We start from the raw sequence: 20,141 nt of genomic DNA on the forward strand, positions 1-20,141 counted from the left end.
CGATGCGATACAAATGACATCCGCACTTTGGATGGATGACGATCACCAAGGACAGCGCTCGTAGTTTCAGAGTTATGGAGCTTTGAAAATCCTGCTTTGATAAATGGTAAATGGAGAAGAGTTGTAAAGATCCCATAGCTGGTGGTGACGGAGGTGTTGCATAGCAACCGGACCAATGTTAAAAGCTGATCTGGGGCTCAACCACTTCCTATATGGAGTATAACGTCCCATAGCTGCGGGGTACGTACCTAGCAGAGAAAGAATTATTGATCTTGTGGGTATGGCCACATAAAACATAATTTTAACACTTTCTGTACACAAATATTCCTCTTAGTATAATCATAGCACCTGATAATGTTTTAGGTGGGGGGAAATCATGGCACTCCATCTTTAAGATTAAGAATAAGGTTAGGTTTATACAGAGTTTTACTGAGGTTACGTTTAGAAACACCTGGTGTCGACCGTTCCGAGGTCACCGGTTTTAACCCGGGCGAGCGTTCATGTATTCATTCTCTTGCTATGAAGAGCTTTATTTCAGAAAGAGGTGGTGTAGTTTACAGTTCCGTATAGTTCTGTTAAAAGTGTTTTACTTTAATTTGATCCAATACAGATTAGTAACCGCAAAGAAATTAGTTATAAAATGCTGGCATGTCAAACATTTGAAACATCAGGAAAAGAAAGTAGTACAACTTCTAATTTGCACTCTGTTATTTTTAACCGTGTGTCTTTAGTGATTAATGATTCATGATTAATTAATCATGAATAGGATAGGATGGTGAACCCTTTTTGTGAAGGGATGCATTTTTATTTTCCTTCATGACCCAAATTGATCCATGCATTCTGTAGGTTAAACCAAGCCAATATACCCTGTCTTTCAGGCTTCTAGTCCTAATACCAACTTGACTACAGCCTTTCAATCAGCATGCTACTGTACACACACACATACACACACACACACACACACCCACACACACACACACACACACACACACACACACACACACACACACACACACACACACACACACACACACACACACACACACACACACACACACACACACACACACACACACACACACATACACACAACAGGCTAAAAGGGGGGAAATGAGAGCATGTCTATTAGCTTAATGCAAAATTGTCCTGCATGTTGACAAAGTTCTCATGAACTGACACTGAGACAGAGCGCTAGTCTGACTCGCCCCATTAACTAACCCTGTCCCTAACCCTAACGGAAGTCATTTCTCTATAGAGAATAACATTGAGTCATCTCAGAATCGTCTCATATAAGAATTGTGGTCCAAAAAGAAACAAATTGTCCCGGCGATATTGTCAGAGAGGTGGCTCTGTATCGTTTAGGATAGTCAGTCACTCATATTTGAGAATAGTCTGCTCTGGCAGTAGAAGTACTATTCCCTGGACCCCCAGGGAATAGATCCTTGAGGGATCCCTTGAGGCTCAAGGGATCGCCAGTAAAATGATATAGTTAAGACAATTTAGCATCAAAATCAGTTTAACCTGATAGTTCACCCCTAAAATGACCTCTTTTTTCCTATCGATTACTTACCCCATGGAGCCTTGAATTCATGGAGATTATTTTGTTTTTATCAATTCCTAAGTCAATAATTTCATGACCGGTGGAGATAAAATAATTGGCTTGCGACCAAAACAAATAAATATCCATGGTGTGTAATAGAAAGAAAATAAGAACTATCCCTTTAACCCTACGTTATATTCCGGCTATTCAAAAATAACCAACCTACAAACCAACCTATGCCGCATCACATTTGTGACGTGTTGTGAGCTTGTAGATCTGCTTTTTTTGAAAGAACTAATGTAGTGAGCTGCTGGCCTTGTCTTGGTCTTGAGTTGCTGACTCATTCACTCTCAGAGTAATCATATCATATACTACTGTATGTACAGTAGTATATGATGTACTACAAATACTACCACTACTGATACCATGTACTGTGTGTGTGTGTGTGTGTGTGTGTGTGTGTGTGTGTGTGTGTGTGTGTGTGTGTGTGTGTGTGTGTGTGTGTGTGTGTGTGTGTGTGTGTGTGCGTGCGCGTGAGCGTGCGTACGTGCGTGTCTAGACTGCAGTAGTCAGTAGACTAGCCTGGAGTGTCTTAAAACAACAGGTTTTCTAATCATATCACATCACACGACCCTTCAACTCTGCCATATGCTGTGTATGCATGTGTGTGTTTGTTTGGGGGGTGGGGGGGGGGGGGTGTATAGTGGTGTGTGTGTGTGTGTGTGTGTGTGTGTGTGTGTGTGTGTGTGTGTGTGTGTGTGTGTGTGTGTGTGTGTGTGTGTGTGTGTGTGTGTGTCTTCTCTGCACTTTGTCATTGATTGGTCACATTTGTACCTGCTCTCAAAATAAATTACAAACCAAATCCACTCCTGCAACCCTGCATGACTCAGATGCACACAAAAGTTCATTTTGTAAACCATAGTTATTATTAGTTTGCATCTCTGTCTCACTCACTCTCTTTCTCTCTCTCTCTCTCTCTCTCTCTCTCTCCCCCCCCCCTCTCTCTCTCTCTCTCTCTCTCTCTCTCTCGTCCTACAGTTTGGACCAACGTGGAGCCTCGGTCGGTGCCAGTGTTCCCTTGGCATTCATTGGTCCCTTTCCTGGAGCCCAGCCAACCCGGAGCGCCTGCCCAGCCTGCCGATGGCCAACAACTTGTCAATCAGAGCAAAGGTAAGCTCCCTGCCCCGCCCCTTATTCTTCTTCCACTCTGGAAATGTGACTGACATCATGGCGCCTGCTTCATGCCACACACACACACTGAACAGGAGGCTGAAATGTTAACTGCCTGAGTCACTCTTCATTGTTGTAGGTGTAGTATTATCGTCACTCTTGGGTGGAAACCTTGTAAATGTGGAGAAAAACAAACCTGTGTTCCAGTGGATCAATGTAGCTATTCTTTAGCCACAAGCTCTTGTTAGTGCTAGGATTTCAATGATTCCGGTTCCGTAACGGTCCGATTCCTTAGCGCTCCTCCATTAATGATTCCTAGTATAGGCCAGGGGGTTCCAAATGGTCCCTTACAAGTCTGTAACTCCACTGGTATAGTAATTTTATAGCAGACGCCAAGTCCACATAACCAGCTCTGATAGTGTGATAAAAAACGGTTCCATAAACGGTTCCAAATATGATGGAACCGATTCCGGGTCTTTTTCCGACCCAACCACTTTAACTTTCACTTGAAAGAAAAAAAAGGAAAGATTTCACATCCGATCGGTTATTTTTGCTTCTTTTGTGTGACACTGTAGTATGACTAAGTATGGCATTCATTTAGCAAAAAAAATAATTGAAAGTTGAAATATGGAGATACTGGTAGGTTTCTGCCCAACAGCAACGATATTCGCTACACATGCAGAGTGCAACAGACAGTACCATCTGTCCCTCATTGGTTTCACCGCTTAACCACTCTTAAACCTGGCATCCCTATTGACCGATTCCGTAACAGGTCTCATGGTCGCAGCCTACGTATTTCCTGTAGGCGGAGACAACACATGTGCGGTTTCCCTGCACCAAGCTTCTACTACAGTGAATGGAAAAGTGACTGATGTTAGTCTGCCTCAAACGTTACTCTTTTACCTGCTTTTTACTAACACTAACATTACAAAGATGCCCAGAACATCGGGATGAACCTGTGTAGTTTATGGCTGCTCCAACAGTAGTGGCAACATTAAAAAAAAAACGGAATGTCAAAATATCTACCGCGGTGGCTGAGACCAGAGCCATTGAGTAATGGTTGAGACAAAGCAGTGAAAGGTCCTGAAAGATACATAACGTCAGTCTTACACAATACCCAATCTTTCTGTTTTAGGAACACAAGGCTACTGTACTTTATACCTCATACTAAGCATTAAAGTAGGAGGTATAAAGTACAGCAGCCATAAACTACACAGGTTCATCCTGATGTTCTGGGCATCTTTGTAATGTTAGTGTTAGTAAAAAGCAGGTAAAAGAGTAACGTTTGAGGCAGACTAACATCAGTCACTTTTCCATTCACTGTAGTAGAAGCTTGGTGCAGGGAAACCGCAGATGTGTCGTCTCCGCCTACAGGAAATATGTAGGCTGCAACCATGAGACCCGTTACGGAATCGGTCAATAGAGGGTATGCGCATGCATAAAGTGAATGGCAGATCGAGTGGCAAATCGAGTGGCAAAGTGAGTGACAAAGTGAATTTAATGTTGTTTAAAGCGCAAATAACATGCATTTTAAAACTGCTTTTAATATTTAATATCATATTGTCTATTTCCCTCAAAGTTATTTCTAATGGTTTGAGCCTCAATCACCACTCTGATATAACCAGTCCTTGTCATTTCTTTCTGGACTTTGAAAGCAGTTTTAGCTGCAGTACCACAATGTCCTGAGGTGGTGGGGGTGCTGATATGCAGATTATTTAATATTTCAGTCATTATAATACTGATGCTAGATAAAACCAGGCTTGTTTACATTCCATGACAGCTTGGAAAATCAACAATGGTGGACATTGTAAACAAAGTGGAAATGCAAATTTGGAACTGAAGACTAAAGAAGAGGAGGAATTATACCAAGTAGGGTGACATTGATGACATCACGATGAGACCAAAATCAGTTGAGCTGTTCCTGAGAGCAATTTCCATTAAAGCACCTATATGATATGAAAGCCTGATTGTTCAAAATTGGTTATTTGTGGGGATAGAAAACACATATGGGAGCCCCAAAAACACAAAATAAATTGAAAAAGTTGAATTTTATGTTATAGGTCCTTTAAAGTAATTTAATGCAATCAAATAGGACTTCTCTGTTTGGATGTATGGGCTGTCAAGGCCAGAAAGAAGGTTTTTGCCACTCAGTAGACATTCCCGCATAACTTCCGGGTATGATGATGATGTCACACGCATACCCTCTATTTTTGTTCACGTCAGTATAATTGAAAAGGAATAGCAGGTTTGAGTATAAATAAGTCTTAAGTGGATAAATTCACTTCAGTCATGAAGAGAATATGTAAATAGCTGGGGGGGACCTTGGGGGCGTGGGGGGGGGGTGAGGGGGTGCCGGCTGTTTGGAATTCCGAGCCCAATGACAACATATCACACTGGACCACGGTCTGTAAATCAAGGTGTAATTAGGACCCTTTGACCCCTCAGCGGTGGACATGCTGAACAATTACTTTTTAATTGAGTGCATTACAACACCAGCTCCTAACATACAGCGAGTGAGCGAACGAACGTGAGGCCAGAGCGCGTGACAAAGTCTTCTGATATGTGCCGTTCACAGTGGGGTAAAGTAGCTAAGTACATGTAGTATTGTATGTAGTATTGTACTTACTGCTTAAGTACACATTTGAGGTATATCTTTACATTACTGGAGTATTTCCAATTTCCAATACTTTTGTAGATTATTATTACAAAACATACTTTAACCACTTTAGCAGCCTTGTATTTACTTGAATTTTCAAAAGATTTGTATGCATACATATCCCAGTTTACCCCTCAGTTTACCCCTGTCGTTGCTAACCCCTATAGCGGGTCATGTGGGAGGGTGTAGACAGTACACTAGACAACCACAAGTCTCCTCTGATAGACAAGTCGCCAGCCGGCTTCTTTTCACCTGACAGTGAGGAGTTTCACCGGGAGAAGGGAGGACGTAATACATGTGAACAGGTGTCTTGTTGTTTGTTGGAGAGCTCAGCCATGCTGGCTCAGAGGATTCAAACCCCTCGTCTCCACGGTGGTGGGACAATGGGAAATGTAGTGAGGGAGGGAAGCCAGGCGGGGAGGGTGATATTGGTCATTGCATGTACCCCCGCACCAACCAGATGCCCCCGTTTGACTAAGTTCCTGACATAAAATATCCCAACCTGCAATGGGTTTCAACTCCACTGTGTATAATCTGACTCCAGGTGACGCCTTTTTTATGGACGCCACCTACATTACTTGTTGACCCCTATAGTGATCACTTATGTCTGGGTCAAATTGATCACAATAAGGGGATGATAGTATTATTGTAATTAATAAAACAGACAGCTTCGGCCATTACTTGGCTGGTCCTCAAGCTATTTATTTGTGACACTTCAGCAGCCTCCCTGACCAGTGCAGTTTCTTAAAACACTCTTCTCTCTCTTTGTAAATTACTCAAACCAACCTATGGAAAGCTTGAAATTGTCCTCCCAGGCTCACTGCCAATTCTTCTGCCTTTTCCCTCTCCAAGGGCCCACTTAAGGGGTCATTACGTGACCGGGCATTATCAGTCCACTTGACGAGGGCGGCGTCAGCCACATCACTTGCAGCCATGACTGTTTCTCATTGTTTGAGTAGACCGAGGGTTCACAAACTTTTCAGGACGTGACCCCCCAAAAGAATCATATTTGAACTTCAATAAGGAAAATATTCTGTGGTTAGTACATCTCTACCATTGTTTGAGGCCCTTCAATGTCTGGCTTTCAGAAAATCTGAAAAGGAGCCCCCTTCATGACGTCATGTGGCAGCCAGGTCTATGGACTTTTAGGGCCCTATCTTGTGCACCGACATTAACGGATATGTACTATGTCACTTTTTTTGTTTTGTTCCAGAGCCTCGTTGTGGTGTAGCGCTGGTGAGTGAAGGACGAACTGGCCAATCGGACATAGAGCGTGGATCTCCATCACGCCCGCCCCCAAACAATGACAATCCTCCGACTGACAGGGGCGGAGCTGACAGCGAAACGGAGAGTGACACAGACGACCCGTAAGTTCTAAACATGTTTTCTACTGGGTTATTTATTTTTTACCCTAGTCCACAGGTCTTCAAACCATGGACCCCTTTTCTGAGAGAGCGATGAAGCAGGAACCCCCACTAGATATTGAATACAATTGTATAGCTTCAAGTCTCAATTTTGTGCAAATTATTGTTCTTTTTATTTATTTTTGAGGACCGTGCTAGGCCCTCCTATGTCCATCTTTTGGTGTGTGTGCACAAACTTTGTCCTACACAAACATTAAAATGCCATTGACAATGAATGGACAATTTGTGTAAACACAAACATTGCGTAACGCAAACAATGATGACGAAGGTGAGGACGCAAATTGTGATTGGCCGGAATGAGGTGATGTATGATGATGTGTGATGATAAGAGCTCCACTCACTTCACACGGGTGTGATTTTTTGTTTACACACTATCTTTTCTCATGTTCATGTGTATTTTTGAGTGGTGCAAACCACTCCAACAACTGGCTTTGTTAGTACCCGTGTGTGTTTGTGCCTGTACGGGTGAGCATGGTTGCTATGGTTAGTATGTGACGTCACTGACATCACCGACATCACGTTGCACCACTCAGTTAACACGGGTGTGATTTTTTATTTAACCACTTAAACCCTAAATACTTAGCAAGCTTTGTAGTAGCCTCGGAAACCGCAGATGTTTTGTTTTCAAAGAAAAAAAAAAGCCTGGGCAAGCCAACCAGGAAATGTGGCATAGGAGTGGGAGTGAACCTTATATTTCGCCAAATCAATAACAGTGCAGAGGGGCTCCAAATTTGGCAAAGGTTGGTGAACCAATAGGAAGTCGGCATCAGTTTACAGCGCTAGCTTGTTCCACCCCTCTATGCCCAGAAAAGCATAGGGCTGTTTCAGGCTAGCTTTGTAGTAACTGAGGACCCCTTGTTGAAGACCCATGCCCTGGGCCTAGTCCATATGTTGGCTCCGTCTCCGTTCTTGCTACAACTGCTACTTTGTTTTCTCACGTGGTATGTGATGCAGTGACAGGGTGATTCAACCCTGTCCATATGCCAGTTTTCTCATATAACAATAATACAGAACTGCACTGAAACGTATTGAATAGAATAGAGGTAATGCATTCATTATATGCATTTTTTGTAACCTAACTACAGTGAAGTGATTTATCTGTATTCCATTATTCATGAATGAACTCATTGGCTTATTAAAGTGGGACAGCGCAAGTCAACATCACAAGCCTTTGTTACCGTCATTAATGCAGCAGTGGAATTTTAATGCAATGACTTCATGCAAAGAGTTCTGCTGCAAATATTCCAATACCTTATAAAGCCATATGTCCACTTTAGAATAAAAATCACACCCGTGTGAACTGAGTGGTGCAAGGTCTTATATAGCCTGATCAGCTGTGGTCTGACGTAATGTCAGTGACCATGGTAACCATGCTCACCTGTGCACGGACACGTACACAGGTACACAAACATACAGACAAAGCTGGTTGTTGGAGTGGTTTGCACCACTCAAAAAAAGGTGGATAATTTTTAGAAGAAGAAGAATGCAAACTTTTTATCATTTTCAATCTATGGAATATTTTATTAATTCACCAGTCTGTTCAACAGAAAAACACAATAACCATATAGCACAAAACAACATTTCACACGACACAACACCAAGACAATACATGAGCTCTCCACTATAAACAAAACTCCTGTTAAAACTAGCCTTTTCCCACTTCAAGGTCCTGTATCTTCGTCCAGATGGCATGATTTCGAAGTAGTCATACATGGGATAATCAGTGTCATTTGTTATTATAAGTGCGTGATGGCTTTATATATATATAGATATATATATATATACAGTATATATATATGGTTAGTTATTACACCCACACTATTCCAAGGAAAATGTAGGCCTAATCATAAACTCCCTACCTTATATGGATAGTCCCTTACAGGAGCCAGGAGGAGATAAGACACAGACTCTGGCGTCTAGTTAAGCTTAATCTTTCTGGGTGGCTATATTCAGCTATAGTGTAGATTTTCGCCTTACACAAACATTAAATTCCCATTGACAATGAATGGAGAATTACGTCATATGCAGACAAGCAAATCGGCTATTTTTGTCCTACACAAAGGAATTGTGTTGACAATGCATGGATGATGTACGATGATAAGAGCGCCCCTCACTTCACACAGGTGTGATTTGTCTTGTTACAAAAAGATAACCAAAATACTTTACATTTGAATAGGCCCACTGTTTGTGGCATATCACCAACTTTATCATGAGTATAGTATAGATTGTTTAACACCAGAGTTTAGATTTAACTAGGGCATGGCTCTAGTCTAAGGAACTGTCTACTTCACTATGTATGAGCATTACGTATACTTACATAACTTGTAGCACATCTAATGTTTGATTACTGTTATACTATGACTTTATTTTGATGCTAAGGAACTGTTTTCTATAACGTACTGAAGTGCAATCTCCAAATTCAACTTGGAACTCAATAAGTGCTGTCTGCTGTGGAACTGTCTACTTAACATAGTTTAAGTCTGCGTTGCTCCACTACATTCATTTCGCACACCATTAAAAAAGATTGTGGTCCAAGCGAGCGGTTTCTGCGCTGGCTCTCTGCAAATGTAATATATTGAAAAGGCAAAGAGTACATAGTGCATACTGCTGCTGCCCCAAGAGTTGGCTTTCCCTTGAACGCTATAGAATTCTCGGCATTCACATTATGACTGCAGCTGGTTTGCATCTGTTCTTGCACTAAAATACATAACTGTGGTTTGTATTGTAAAGGCTCGACAAGAGCATCTGTTTCATCAGCAGTCTTGTCTCGCTCCAGGGCTCACTTGCCCTCTCTCTCTCTTTGTCTCCTTGTCTGCGTCTACCTCTGTCTCTCCCTGACTCTCTCCCTTGCTTTCGTTCTTAGGGTTAGGGTTCATTAAGGGAAATTGAGTCCCTATTCATTACAATGGCGACCGTGGAGCGGTGTGGGGCGCTTTTGAACACTACGACAAGCGAGTACACCGTTTTAAACACTTTAACCCTGGCATCCCAATTTGAAACATTTAATGTTATTGTACTAAATTACTAACTAAGGTAACGATGACTCATTAAAAACACCTGTTACTGTTGCAAGTACTCTAATTGAAAATCTAGAAATCTAGAATTGACATTATTGCTTGTCCCACTGGGAGGAGACCCCTGACAGACCAAGGACCAGATGGGGGTATTATATCTCCACACTGGCCTGGGAACGCCTCGACGCCGCGACCCGATAATGGATGGATGGATTATTAAGTCTAGAAAATAGCGGATTTACAAGCTCAAAATCGTTTACCATGTTTTCATATGTAGGCCGTGATGTGGCTATAGAGAGGAACGTCTGTATATTTATATTTAAATGTATTTATTTGATTAATTTCAGTACATTTATCATGCATACTTATATCAAGTATGCACAGACTAACCAATCCATACACACAAAAAAACAATCACAAACATAATGCAATGATTGTATAATTATGATATTTAAATATATCATACATTTATGTTGGTCTAACTATATCACACAACATCTCTATCAGTCTTCCTGAGGTTTCATTATAAGGAACACAGTTTAATAAAAGGAAATCGTTAAAGGTAGCACATAAAAAACTAGCCTCTCTTAGAAAATCGACTATTGTTGTTGAAGTTGTCTGTTGTTTGTCATTATCATAGTAGTTATGTTCCTGTATTAGGTTTTGTGTTCCCACTGCCCCCTAAAATACAGACCATAAATGTAAGACAAAAACTGCCTTATATCAGAAGTTCTTGCTGCACTAATACTTGGCATATACGACTAATGAGATATCATGACTCAGAGTCAAGGCAAGTGGTATTCTCGGGTGACTTAACATTCCTCCTCTCCTTGTAACTTAATCCTTGACTTCTGTAGCAAAACTGTCCACGAGAAAGATGAATTAGAAGAGTCTAAAGACAGCCTTGACTGTTTATAGGCAAGCAAACTTTCCAGGTTTTTTGACAAGGCGTCTGAACGTGCCTATTCCTGTTTTACAGCTATGCTGTGTTGTGTGTACATTCACAGTAGCCTACTGAAAATGTGGTATATTTTTTATATCCCTCCCTGCGATGTAGCAGATTCTACACCTACCTAAATTTAGCGTACATGTTTTATTGGTGAAATAGTTATCCACCTCCACATCACTGTTCGCAAACTTCACCCAACAGGGTGCCTTACAACAGAATGGAAAATAGTTGAAAACGTTGACTTTCATTTAACATTTCCATACTACTGTACTGTTTATACATATTTAGTTTGTCCCAACAAAAATGGTCATAGAGAAACGTATGTAACTAGCGCCCCTCAAAAGTCACACCCGTGTGAAATGAGGGGCGCTCTTATCATTATACATCATCATACATCATCTCATGAACAACTTAATTTATGTTATTGGTTAGGTCATACATACTGTATGACCTAATTTATCCTTTCATTGTCAATGGCAAATATGAGACGTGTGGGGACAAAAGCTTTATATGTGATTTGTTAGCTGATTTGCTCGTCTACATACTGTATGACGTACATTTTCCCTTCATTGGCATTTGATGTTTGTGTTGCCACAAATTTACGTCATATTTGACGGACATATGACCTAATTTCTCCTTGCATTGTCAATGGCAAATATGAATCGTGTAGGGACAAGAGCTGTAGGGGCTAGCGCCCCTCAAGAGCTGTAGGGGCTAGCGCCCCTCAAGAGCTGTAGGGGCTAGCGCCCCTCAAGAGTTGTAGGGGCTAGCGCCCCTCAAGAGCTGTAGGGGCTAGCGCCCCTCAAGAGCTGTAGGGGCTAGCGCCCCTCAAGAGCTGTAGGGGCTAGCGCCCCTCAAGAGCTGTAGGGCCTAGCGCCCCTCAAGAGCTGTAGGGGCTAGCGCCCCTCAAGAGCTGTAGGGGCTAGCGCCCCTCAAGAGCTGTAGGGGCTAGCGCCCCTCAAGAGTTGTAGGGGCTAGCGCCCCTCAAGAGCTGTAGGGGCTAGCGCCTCTCAAGAGCTGTAGGGGCTAGCGCCCCTCAAGAGCTGTAGGGGCTGGCGCCCCTCAAGAGCTGTAGGGGCTGGCGCCCCTCAAAAAGCAGGTTCATTTGTATATTTTACCTCCTCCAATGCATGGCTTTTAAATGTCATCATATGGCAGCCAAGTCTATGGACATTTAATGTTTGTTTAGGCGACATGAGATGTCATGTGGCCGTCATGTGGCCAATATAAATACATCTTGTGACTGGTTTTGTTTTACACAATAACATACTGTTTAAAGTGTGAGGCGCCCCTCAGTTCACACAAGTGTGATTTATATTTAATTTAAATATTATCTTCCAGTACTTTGTGTCTGTCAGTATGTCTTTGCACCAAATTCAACTAGACAAATTCACTGAACGTATTAATAATGATTGATACTGACTGGCACTAACATAAGTGTGAGAACCATTGTTGTGTGGAACAGCCTCCATCAGGTTTCACAAGTAAACAATCTATCGTAGCTTCCTGTGTCTGCTGTGGGCAGCCAGTTTCACTTCTGTGTGTGTGTGTGTGTGTGTGTGTGTGTGTGTGTGTGTGTGTGTGTGTGTGTGTGTGTGTGTGTGTGTGTGTGTGTGTGTGTGTGTGTGTGTGTGTGTGTGTGTGTGTGCACGCGTGCGTGGTGCGTGCGTGCGTGTGCGCGCGCGTATGCGTGCATCTCCATAGGTTCTTCCCAGGTGTGGCCAACGATCCTGCACCCTCCACTGGCCCTATCAAGAGACGGACACAGTCCCTCAGTGCCCTGCCCAAAGACGGAGACAGGAAGGTCAGAAAAACAGACATTCAGACGGACGGACGGACGAGACAGACAGACAGACAGACAGACAGACAGACAGACAGACAGACAGACAGACAGACAGACAGACAGACAGTTCCTTAGATGGAAAAAGAAACTAGACAGTCACTGAGTTCCATCCTTCCTTGGTTTAGACAGAGATACACTGACAGAGAGGCAGATGGTGTGTTGCCGAGTTACAAAACAACAGTCTATTACGTCGCCCACTCGCTCCTTAATTCATGCTTCATTAAGTGACTTCCATATTTCTTAAGCAGTAATGTCTGCCCATCTTTCAACCTTTCACACTTTTGTTCTCTCTGGCTCTCTTTCCCTGTCTGACTCTGTCTACCACTCAACTAATAATCCTCTCTACATCTTAAGGCTGGCTACAAATTACTCAACGTTCCTAAAGATGTCTTTCCGCTTTTTACACATCCCGAGGAAAATCACAGCACATGTGCCCCTGATCGACCGTCACTTATTTAGTGTGACAACCCCAGTGGTGTAGTCAGCTAACAGCCCCTGCTGCATCAAACCTGTTTGATGTTCTCGCCAGTCCGACTCCTGGCGGGACGGGCTCTCGTGCCAGCGAGAGTCGACAGCCTTGATTCAAGCGAGTTACCCAACCTATATGAATGCTCTTCTTCTCTTCGCTTCAGCAATGACAGAAAGTAGCAGCTTGTGCTAGTATTCTAATTTGTTTTACTTTCGCAGAGTGCTCATTCTGATGTGCTTCACATTGATTGGCTACCAAAACAAGGGACATCACAGTACTCACATTGGGGGGACACATGGGGATTGGGGAAATGTTACGAGGGGATCCTGAAATGAGTTCCCCTGAGGTTTCCTAGTTATGTAGTTAGACTGCAGTCTGTAACGTGCTGTGTGGAGTTGTATAATAATATACCAGGCATTAACTGTCTATACCTCCATCTGCCCTCCTTCCCCCCAACATCTCTCCATCCAGAGGGAGAAAGACCACATCCGTCGGCCCATGAACGCCTTCATGATCTTCAGTAAGCGCCACCGAGCCCTGGTGCACCAGAGGCACCCCAACCAGGACAACCGCACCGTCAGCAAGATCCTTGGCGAGTGGTGGTACGCGCTGGGCCCCAACGAGAAGCAGCAGTACCACGACCTGGCCTTCCAGGTACCGCCGAAACGCCACGGACCACTTCACAGCTTAGATTGCTTTTACGCATTTTCATAATCTATTTTCAGCTTCTCTTTTACTCTTCTTTCTTTATGCTCCCTTTCTCTGTCTACCCCCACATTCTCCCATCTCTCTTTACCTCTCTGTATCCATCTCTCTCTCTCTCTTTGTCTCTCTCTTTGTCTCTCTCTCTCTCTTTGTCTCTCTCTCTCTCTCTCTCTCTCTCTCTCACTCTCTCTCTCTCTTCCGATGTCTTTTTGTCCATGCCTGTCGCTCTGTCCCTCTCGCTCTGTCTAAATCTCTTTGTCTCTCTCCAGGTGAAGGAGGCTCATTTCAGAGCCCATCCAGACTGGAAGTGGTGCAATAAGGAACGCAGGAAGTCTCTGTCAGAGGGGCGTGGGACCCCCAAAGAGGCACGGGAGAGGAGTATGTCTGAGAGCACAGGTGTGTGTGTGCGTGCGTGCATCATTCAAAATGTGCTTCACAGAGACAATGGGACTGATTGATTCATAGTCCTCATCCTCATCAAACACTTGCTTTTGCATTGATAGAAAATTCATTAAACATTCAAATGAAAAATTAATGCGCTAGGCTAGCCCCTCCTATACGTATTGAGGATAAACAGTGAGGGCAGAAAAGTGACACAAATTGCGAGAGATGATGTATGATATATGTTGATAAGAGCGCGCCCTCACTTCAAAACCACCGTCACAGTACAGTACCACAAAAACAATTATTTCTCCATGAATCATCAATCGTCTGGCTTTCAGAAATGACGTCATATGACAGCCATCATTTGTATTAGCCTTTATGGCATGCTTTTAAAAGATATACTGTATTAGATTATAGAACTTTGTTATCTGAAACAACTTGAGCGTGAGCAACAGCCTCAGTGAGCTTACGTATCACATTTGAGCAGCATTGAGCTTAAACTCCTAGATATATTTTGCCTCCCTCTCCCCACGTAATCTGCTTAAACACTCAATAGCAGGTGCCTCAGATTCCTGGATCGGCCAACATCACAGGCAACCTATTAGCGGATGGATTCTGTTGGAATAAATGGGCGCACGAGTTTTCATTTACTTGTTGTTTATTTATTTTAACTCTCTCTCTCTATCATTCTTTCTCTCAGAGCTCCACTCCCAGGTGCTGGAGGCGAAGCTGGGAGGAGTGGGGTCGGCCTGGGGGCCGGTGGGCTTGGAGCGCCGAGGTGGCGCCTACGGAGGAGCACAGCACCCCCGCCCCCGAGCCTTCTCCCAGAGTGCCGTGCAGGCCCTGGAACGGAGGGAGAGAGAGGGAGACCTGGAGAAGGTATGATGGAGTGCGAGGTGGAAAAAAGTACTTAAGTAAAGGACCACTTCAACCTATCTTCATATAATTCGTCCTCACTAATGATCATGATAATTTTTTTCTACTCAGTCTGTGTCTCATGGGAGGGCTGTGGGCAGTTCAGAAACCCGTCCACCAGTGACATCATCGATGGGGAATCCAAGCTAATAGAAACTGCAGGCTTTCTATTCCTGAAAAGTTGCAATGTTAAAATGGAAGCCATCGTTCTCACGATAATACAAATCTAAATATTGATGTCACTGGTGGGCGGATTTATGAACTTCCCACAGCAGTCCTATGAGACACAGACTGAGTAGAAAAAAATTGTGCTATTTTATCATGAACATATTAGTGAGGACCAATTGTATGAAGATAAGTTGAAAAGTGGTGAAGTGGTCCTTTAAATAAAAGTATCAATACTGCAATATAGAAATACTCTAAAGATTGTAGATCTGCTATTTTCAAATGGCCGAAATGTATGGCTGAAGTGGTTAATGTTTGTTTTGTAATGAAAATAAAAACTAGTAACTAAAGTTTACACACAATTGTAGTGGAGTAAAAGTACAATATTTGTCTCAGATGTAGTGGAGTAGAAGTACTTAAGTAAATGTACTTAGTTACTTTCCAGAGTGCAAGGTGGGGTTACTCAAGAGTTTTACAAATATAAAGCATACCATTTCGGATCGCTGGCTACTTAACAACTTAAACCGTGTATACTTCGTTGACTGGATACCCCAAGAGGTGTATTGTGAGCCTCATGCTTTTTTCTCTATTTTATATTTTTGTTGAAAATTGACGATCTACAAGCCTACGACGCTTGTAGATAGGCTATATTTTGCAATATTACAGAATTGGAATGCTAGGGTTCATGTTGTTAAAGGTATATTCAGTGATTTCACTTAATTCAAACATAACTTATTTGTTTGTTTTGTTGTGATAATCCTCCCTACTATAGAGTGTGCTGCTGACCATATAAGGAGTTCCTCCCTGTCCCCAGTTAACCCTTGTGGTCAAAAAACCGTAGGTTTAGTTTTTGGCTAGGTGGCCCAGCCTTCATCCAATCAGGATAGAGAGGGGCCTTCCGCCAATCATGATCAAGCGGGGGCGGGCCTTGGTGTGCGTGCCGTTGGCCTGTTGCGTGTCCACCCACTGTAGTGCGTGCATGTGCACATCTTGTTACCGGGGCAGACCGGGGGGTTTTCCAAATCACTGAATGCTCCTTTAATGACAGACTGCTTCAGGTGGATAGACGGTGGCTCATGGTAGAGCGACCTCTTGGGAAGCAGACACTTCCTAGGTTTATTCCCGGTTCCTCCTGGAAGGCTCATGGTAGAGCGACCTCTTGGGAAGCAGACACTTCCTAGGTTTATTCCCGGTTCCTCCTGGAAGGCTCATGGTAGAGCGACCTCTTGGGAAGCAGACACTTCCTAGGTTTATTCCCGGTTCCTCCTGGAAGGCTCATGGTAGAGCGACCTCTTGGGAAGCAGACACTTCCTAGGTTTATTCCCGGTTCCTCCTGGAAGGCTCATGGTAGAGCGACCTCTTGGGAAGCAGACACTTCCTAGGTTTATTCCCGGTTCCTCCTGGAAGGCTCATGGTAGAGCGACCTCTTGGGAAGCAGACACTTCCTAGGTTTATTCCCGGTTCCTCCTGGAAGGCTCATGGTAGAGCGACCTCTTGGGAAGCAGACACTTCCTAGGTTTATTCCCGGTTCCTCCTGGAAGGCTCATGGTAGAGCGACCTCTTGGGAAGCAGACACTTCCTAGGTTTATTCCCGGTTCCTCCTGGAAGGCTCATGGTAGAGCGACCTCTTGGGAAGCAGACACTTCCTAGGTTTATTCCCGGTTCCTCCTGGAAGGCTCATGGTAGAGCGACCTCTTGGGAAGCAGACACTTCCTAGGTTTATTCCTGGTTCCTCCTGGAAGGCAGCGTGTCGACGTGTCACTTTCTTAGAAAGTTAACACCTAAATACTCCAGATGAGCAGTTTGGTGTCTTGCATATTTGTGTCTGCCGTTGGTGAATGTAATGCACTTTGTAAGCACTTTGAATGAAGGCAATATCGTATAAATGCACCATTCAACATTATTAACATTTTAACTTTTCTGCTGATTAATACTAATTTCTTAGTAATTCATTTCTAACTATAGCAGCCAAGTGATCTTAAGCTGGACAGATATAAATGCATCACTTTAGTTGTCATGTGCTTGCAGGAGGTACATTACATTTGAGGTAGATCAGCTTGCGTGCTTATCCAGAGTGACTTAAAAGTGATTAGTAGTAAAACTAAAACAGCTTAGTGCACAGCATGTACTGCGGGACATGTGGCCTTGCTCATAGCATCTCCATTAAGAATGCCTTGTTTCCACTAAATAGTTTTGGGCTTGAACGGGAATACAGTGATATTATTCGCTTAATTTTGATTCTTTTTTTTTGCCATTCAAAATACGCAATTCTTCATTCCCACTTACAGAGCACAGGACTACAGGATAACATGGGCCACTTGGTAGCTGTACAACCAAAGTAACTTTTACAACGCAGAGGATGATGAGATCAAACCTGTCAAACCTAACTTTTAGTCACAGGTTTATGTCATCAGCGTAATCATACCACTATAGAACAGACACTGCCACGCTACAGGTGATGTCTTGTCTACCACTCACACTCCACACGATATTGTATCGTTTCAGCTCTGCGACTCATGGTAGACGAGCCGTTTGATTCCCATGGCTGCTGATGCAGAGGCTTCAGCTGGGGCTTTGCTATGGAAAACACCAGCAAATCCCTGTCTTAATCACTCGGGAGCTGAGCCTCCACTTCAAAGCGTTCACTTTCCACTCCTAGAGTGTCTTTGATCGTAGGATGTTGTTGATGTTTGTTTATACACTCTTACACTCGAGACGGAGTACACCCGTATTATTTATTAAAGGGTTTCATTACAAATGGGAAAACCATACGTTGATCACGTACTCGTAACTCCTTTGACAACATGGCTTAACCCATTTTGACCTGAGATCAGATTCTAAAAATGTCTTCCACATCCTGACAGTTTTCTGAAAAAGCTATGTTTCTATGTCAGTCGTTCTTGGATTTTTCAAAAATAGCAGACCTACAAGCTCGTAGCGCGCCACTCGGTGGCGCGCTATGAGCTTGTAGATCTGCTATTTTTCAATAGCTAAAGCATAGCATAATGCTAACACCAAAAGGGGTTCCCGCCCAAAATGAAAGAATTTCCATATATCGTGGTGGTGGATGATGTTTTTGGTCAGTAACTGAAATAGGTCAGGTGCGTTGCAGTATGCCCTGAGAAGGTCGCAGAAAAGCCTAATGTGTATAAGGATGTGCCGATGAGACATTTTGGCCGATAATAATTAATTGCTGTTATGGCCGATAACCGATGTCGATATGATCTCATTCTGTATTAAACATTATAATAATTTAAAAAAAGCAATGCCTCTTTATACCAAAAGCTAGGGATGCACCGTTATTGAAATGTTGGCTCATATCCCAACATAAACATCTAAACAGCTTGAATGTAGTACTTTTATTTAAAAAATGTTCCAACTTGTTGACTCTTTTGAAAGCCTCCCCAGAAAACACTGATGGAATTTGCAGCCTTCATCATCACAAAAGGCTTTTTTAGGCTTTTTTATTTATTTTTCAACATAATTATTATAAAAGCAATTATGTGCTACAACCGATATATTATTTTTAAAATATTGTTACCATCAATACCGATGTGATAACCGATTAATTGCCCAATCCCTAGTAATGTGTTATTTCTGTTATCTTGACTTCATGGTTGATGAAAAATGTAGGTCCCCTTTTTCACCCATATTCACCTTTACTGATCATCTCGGATTGAATCCCCTTCTCTCTTGTCTCTTCTCAATGTTGCCTCGAACACCACAAAAAACACGAGGAGGAATGTCATGTTGGATATCAGTAAACAGACTAGCTGCAGCTAAATAGGCACGATGAAGCTAACCTCTATTTTCGGTCCCTCTCCCTTCACTATGTTTTGCCAGGAGGACAGGGTGAGTTTGTTCCGTAGCCGGCCTCCGCCTCTGTCGCTGTGTCAGCGCGGGGTGAGCGAGGACGTCACCAGCGACGAGGAGCGCATGGTCATCTGTGAGGAAGAGGGAGATGATGATGTCATGGGTATGTCTGTATACAGTCGTCTACTGACCGCTTAAGCCCTGCCCTATATGCTTAGTTTTATGACATTTCACTTCTGATTCTGAATAGTGAAAATGATTTTACCCCCACAAATTCTGAAGGAAAAAAAGGGAACATTTTGGAAAATGGCCAAAATACAGATGCCATGGTAGGCATATATGTGGCTAAGTAAGAAAGACAAAAAAGATCTTTATCTTTATCATGAACTTTTGATCCAGCACAATGCCTTGAAGGTGTGAGATGTGTATGTCTTTTTCTCTCTTTCCCAGACTGTCCCTATTCTGGCCATAAATAATAGGTGAAAAGAGCATTCTGCAAAAATAGCCAAACATTCAGTGAAAATTGTGGGTCTACAGACTCAGATCTGACATGTTGTGAGATTAGATCAGCTATCTTTGCTATTCGCCTTTTCTGTGGGCAAACACTCGGCAAAAATAGCCTGTTAAGGCAAGGAGATTCCTGGGGGACTGTTTGGGAAACACTGGGTTAAGTTGTTAAAAAGAATGCTAACTCTGCATTCTCTCTCTTTGCCCCTCCCCCATCCTCTCTATGCCCCTCCCCCATCCAGAGGACTCGTGTCCTGAAGGCTCCATAGATCTCAAGTGTAAAGAGCGGGTGACAGACAGTGAGGAGGACGAACCAGATGGACAGGTACACCCAAAGTCATTATCTCTGTGTGTGTGTGTGTGTGTGTGTGTGTGTGTGTGTGTGTGTGTGTGTGTGTGTGTGTGTGTGTGTGTGTGTGTGTGTGTGTGTGTGTGTGTGTGTGTGTGTTTTTCTAGGACTGATTGACCTTGTCAACCTTGTCAACCAAGTAAAAGTCTGTACTTTAGTAAAAGTACAAAAGGTATTGGCATCAAAATGTACTTAAAGAACCAAACGTAAACGTATAGTCATTATGCAGAATACCCCA

General features: G+C 43.0%; 1 protein-coding gene across 6 annotated transcripts in view; it reads left to right on the forward strand.

Moving 5' to 3' along the window:
* Positions 1 to 20,141, forward strand: part of cica (capicua transcriptional repressor a) — a 59,365-nt gene that overhangs the window by 15,447 nt on the left and 23,777 nt on the right. For all 6 annotated transcript variants that reach the window (XM_079522798.1, XM_079522801.1, XM_079522800.1 and 3 more), the window contains exons 4-11: positions 2,579 to 2,710; positions 6,580 to 6,733; positions 12,458 to 12,557; positions 13,537 to 13,719; positions 14,040 to 14,166; positions 14,855 to 15,033; positions 19,078 to 19,210; positions 19,797 to 19,879. In XM_079522798.1, coding sequence (XP_079378924.1) covers positions 2,579 to 2,710; positions 6,580 to 6,733; positions 12,458 to 12,557; positions 13,537 to 13,719; positions 14,040 to 14,166; positions 14,855 to 15,033; positions 19,078 to 19,210; positions 19,797 to 19,879 — 1,091 coding nt within the window. The remainder of the gene's footprint in view (positions 1 to 2,578; positions 2,711 to 6,579; positions 6,734 to 12,457; positions 12,558 to 13,536; positions 13,720 to 14,039; positions 14,167 to 14,854; positions 15,034 to 19,077; positions 19,211 to 19,796; positions 19,880 to 20,141) is intronic.

The sequence above is a fragment of the Electrona antarctica genome, assembly GCF_951216825.1.
Source record: "Electrona antarctica genome assembly, chromosome: 15".
Classification (NCBI taxonomy): Eukaryota; Metazoa; Chordata; class Actinopteri; order Myctophiformes; family Myctophidae; genus Electrona; species Electrona antarctica.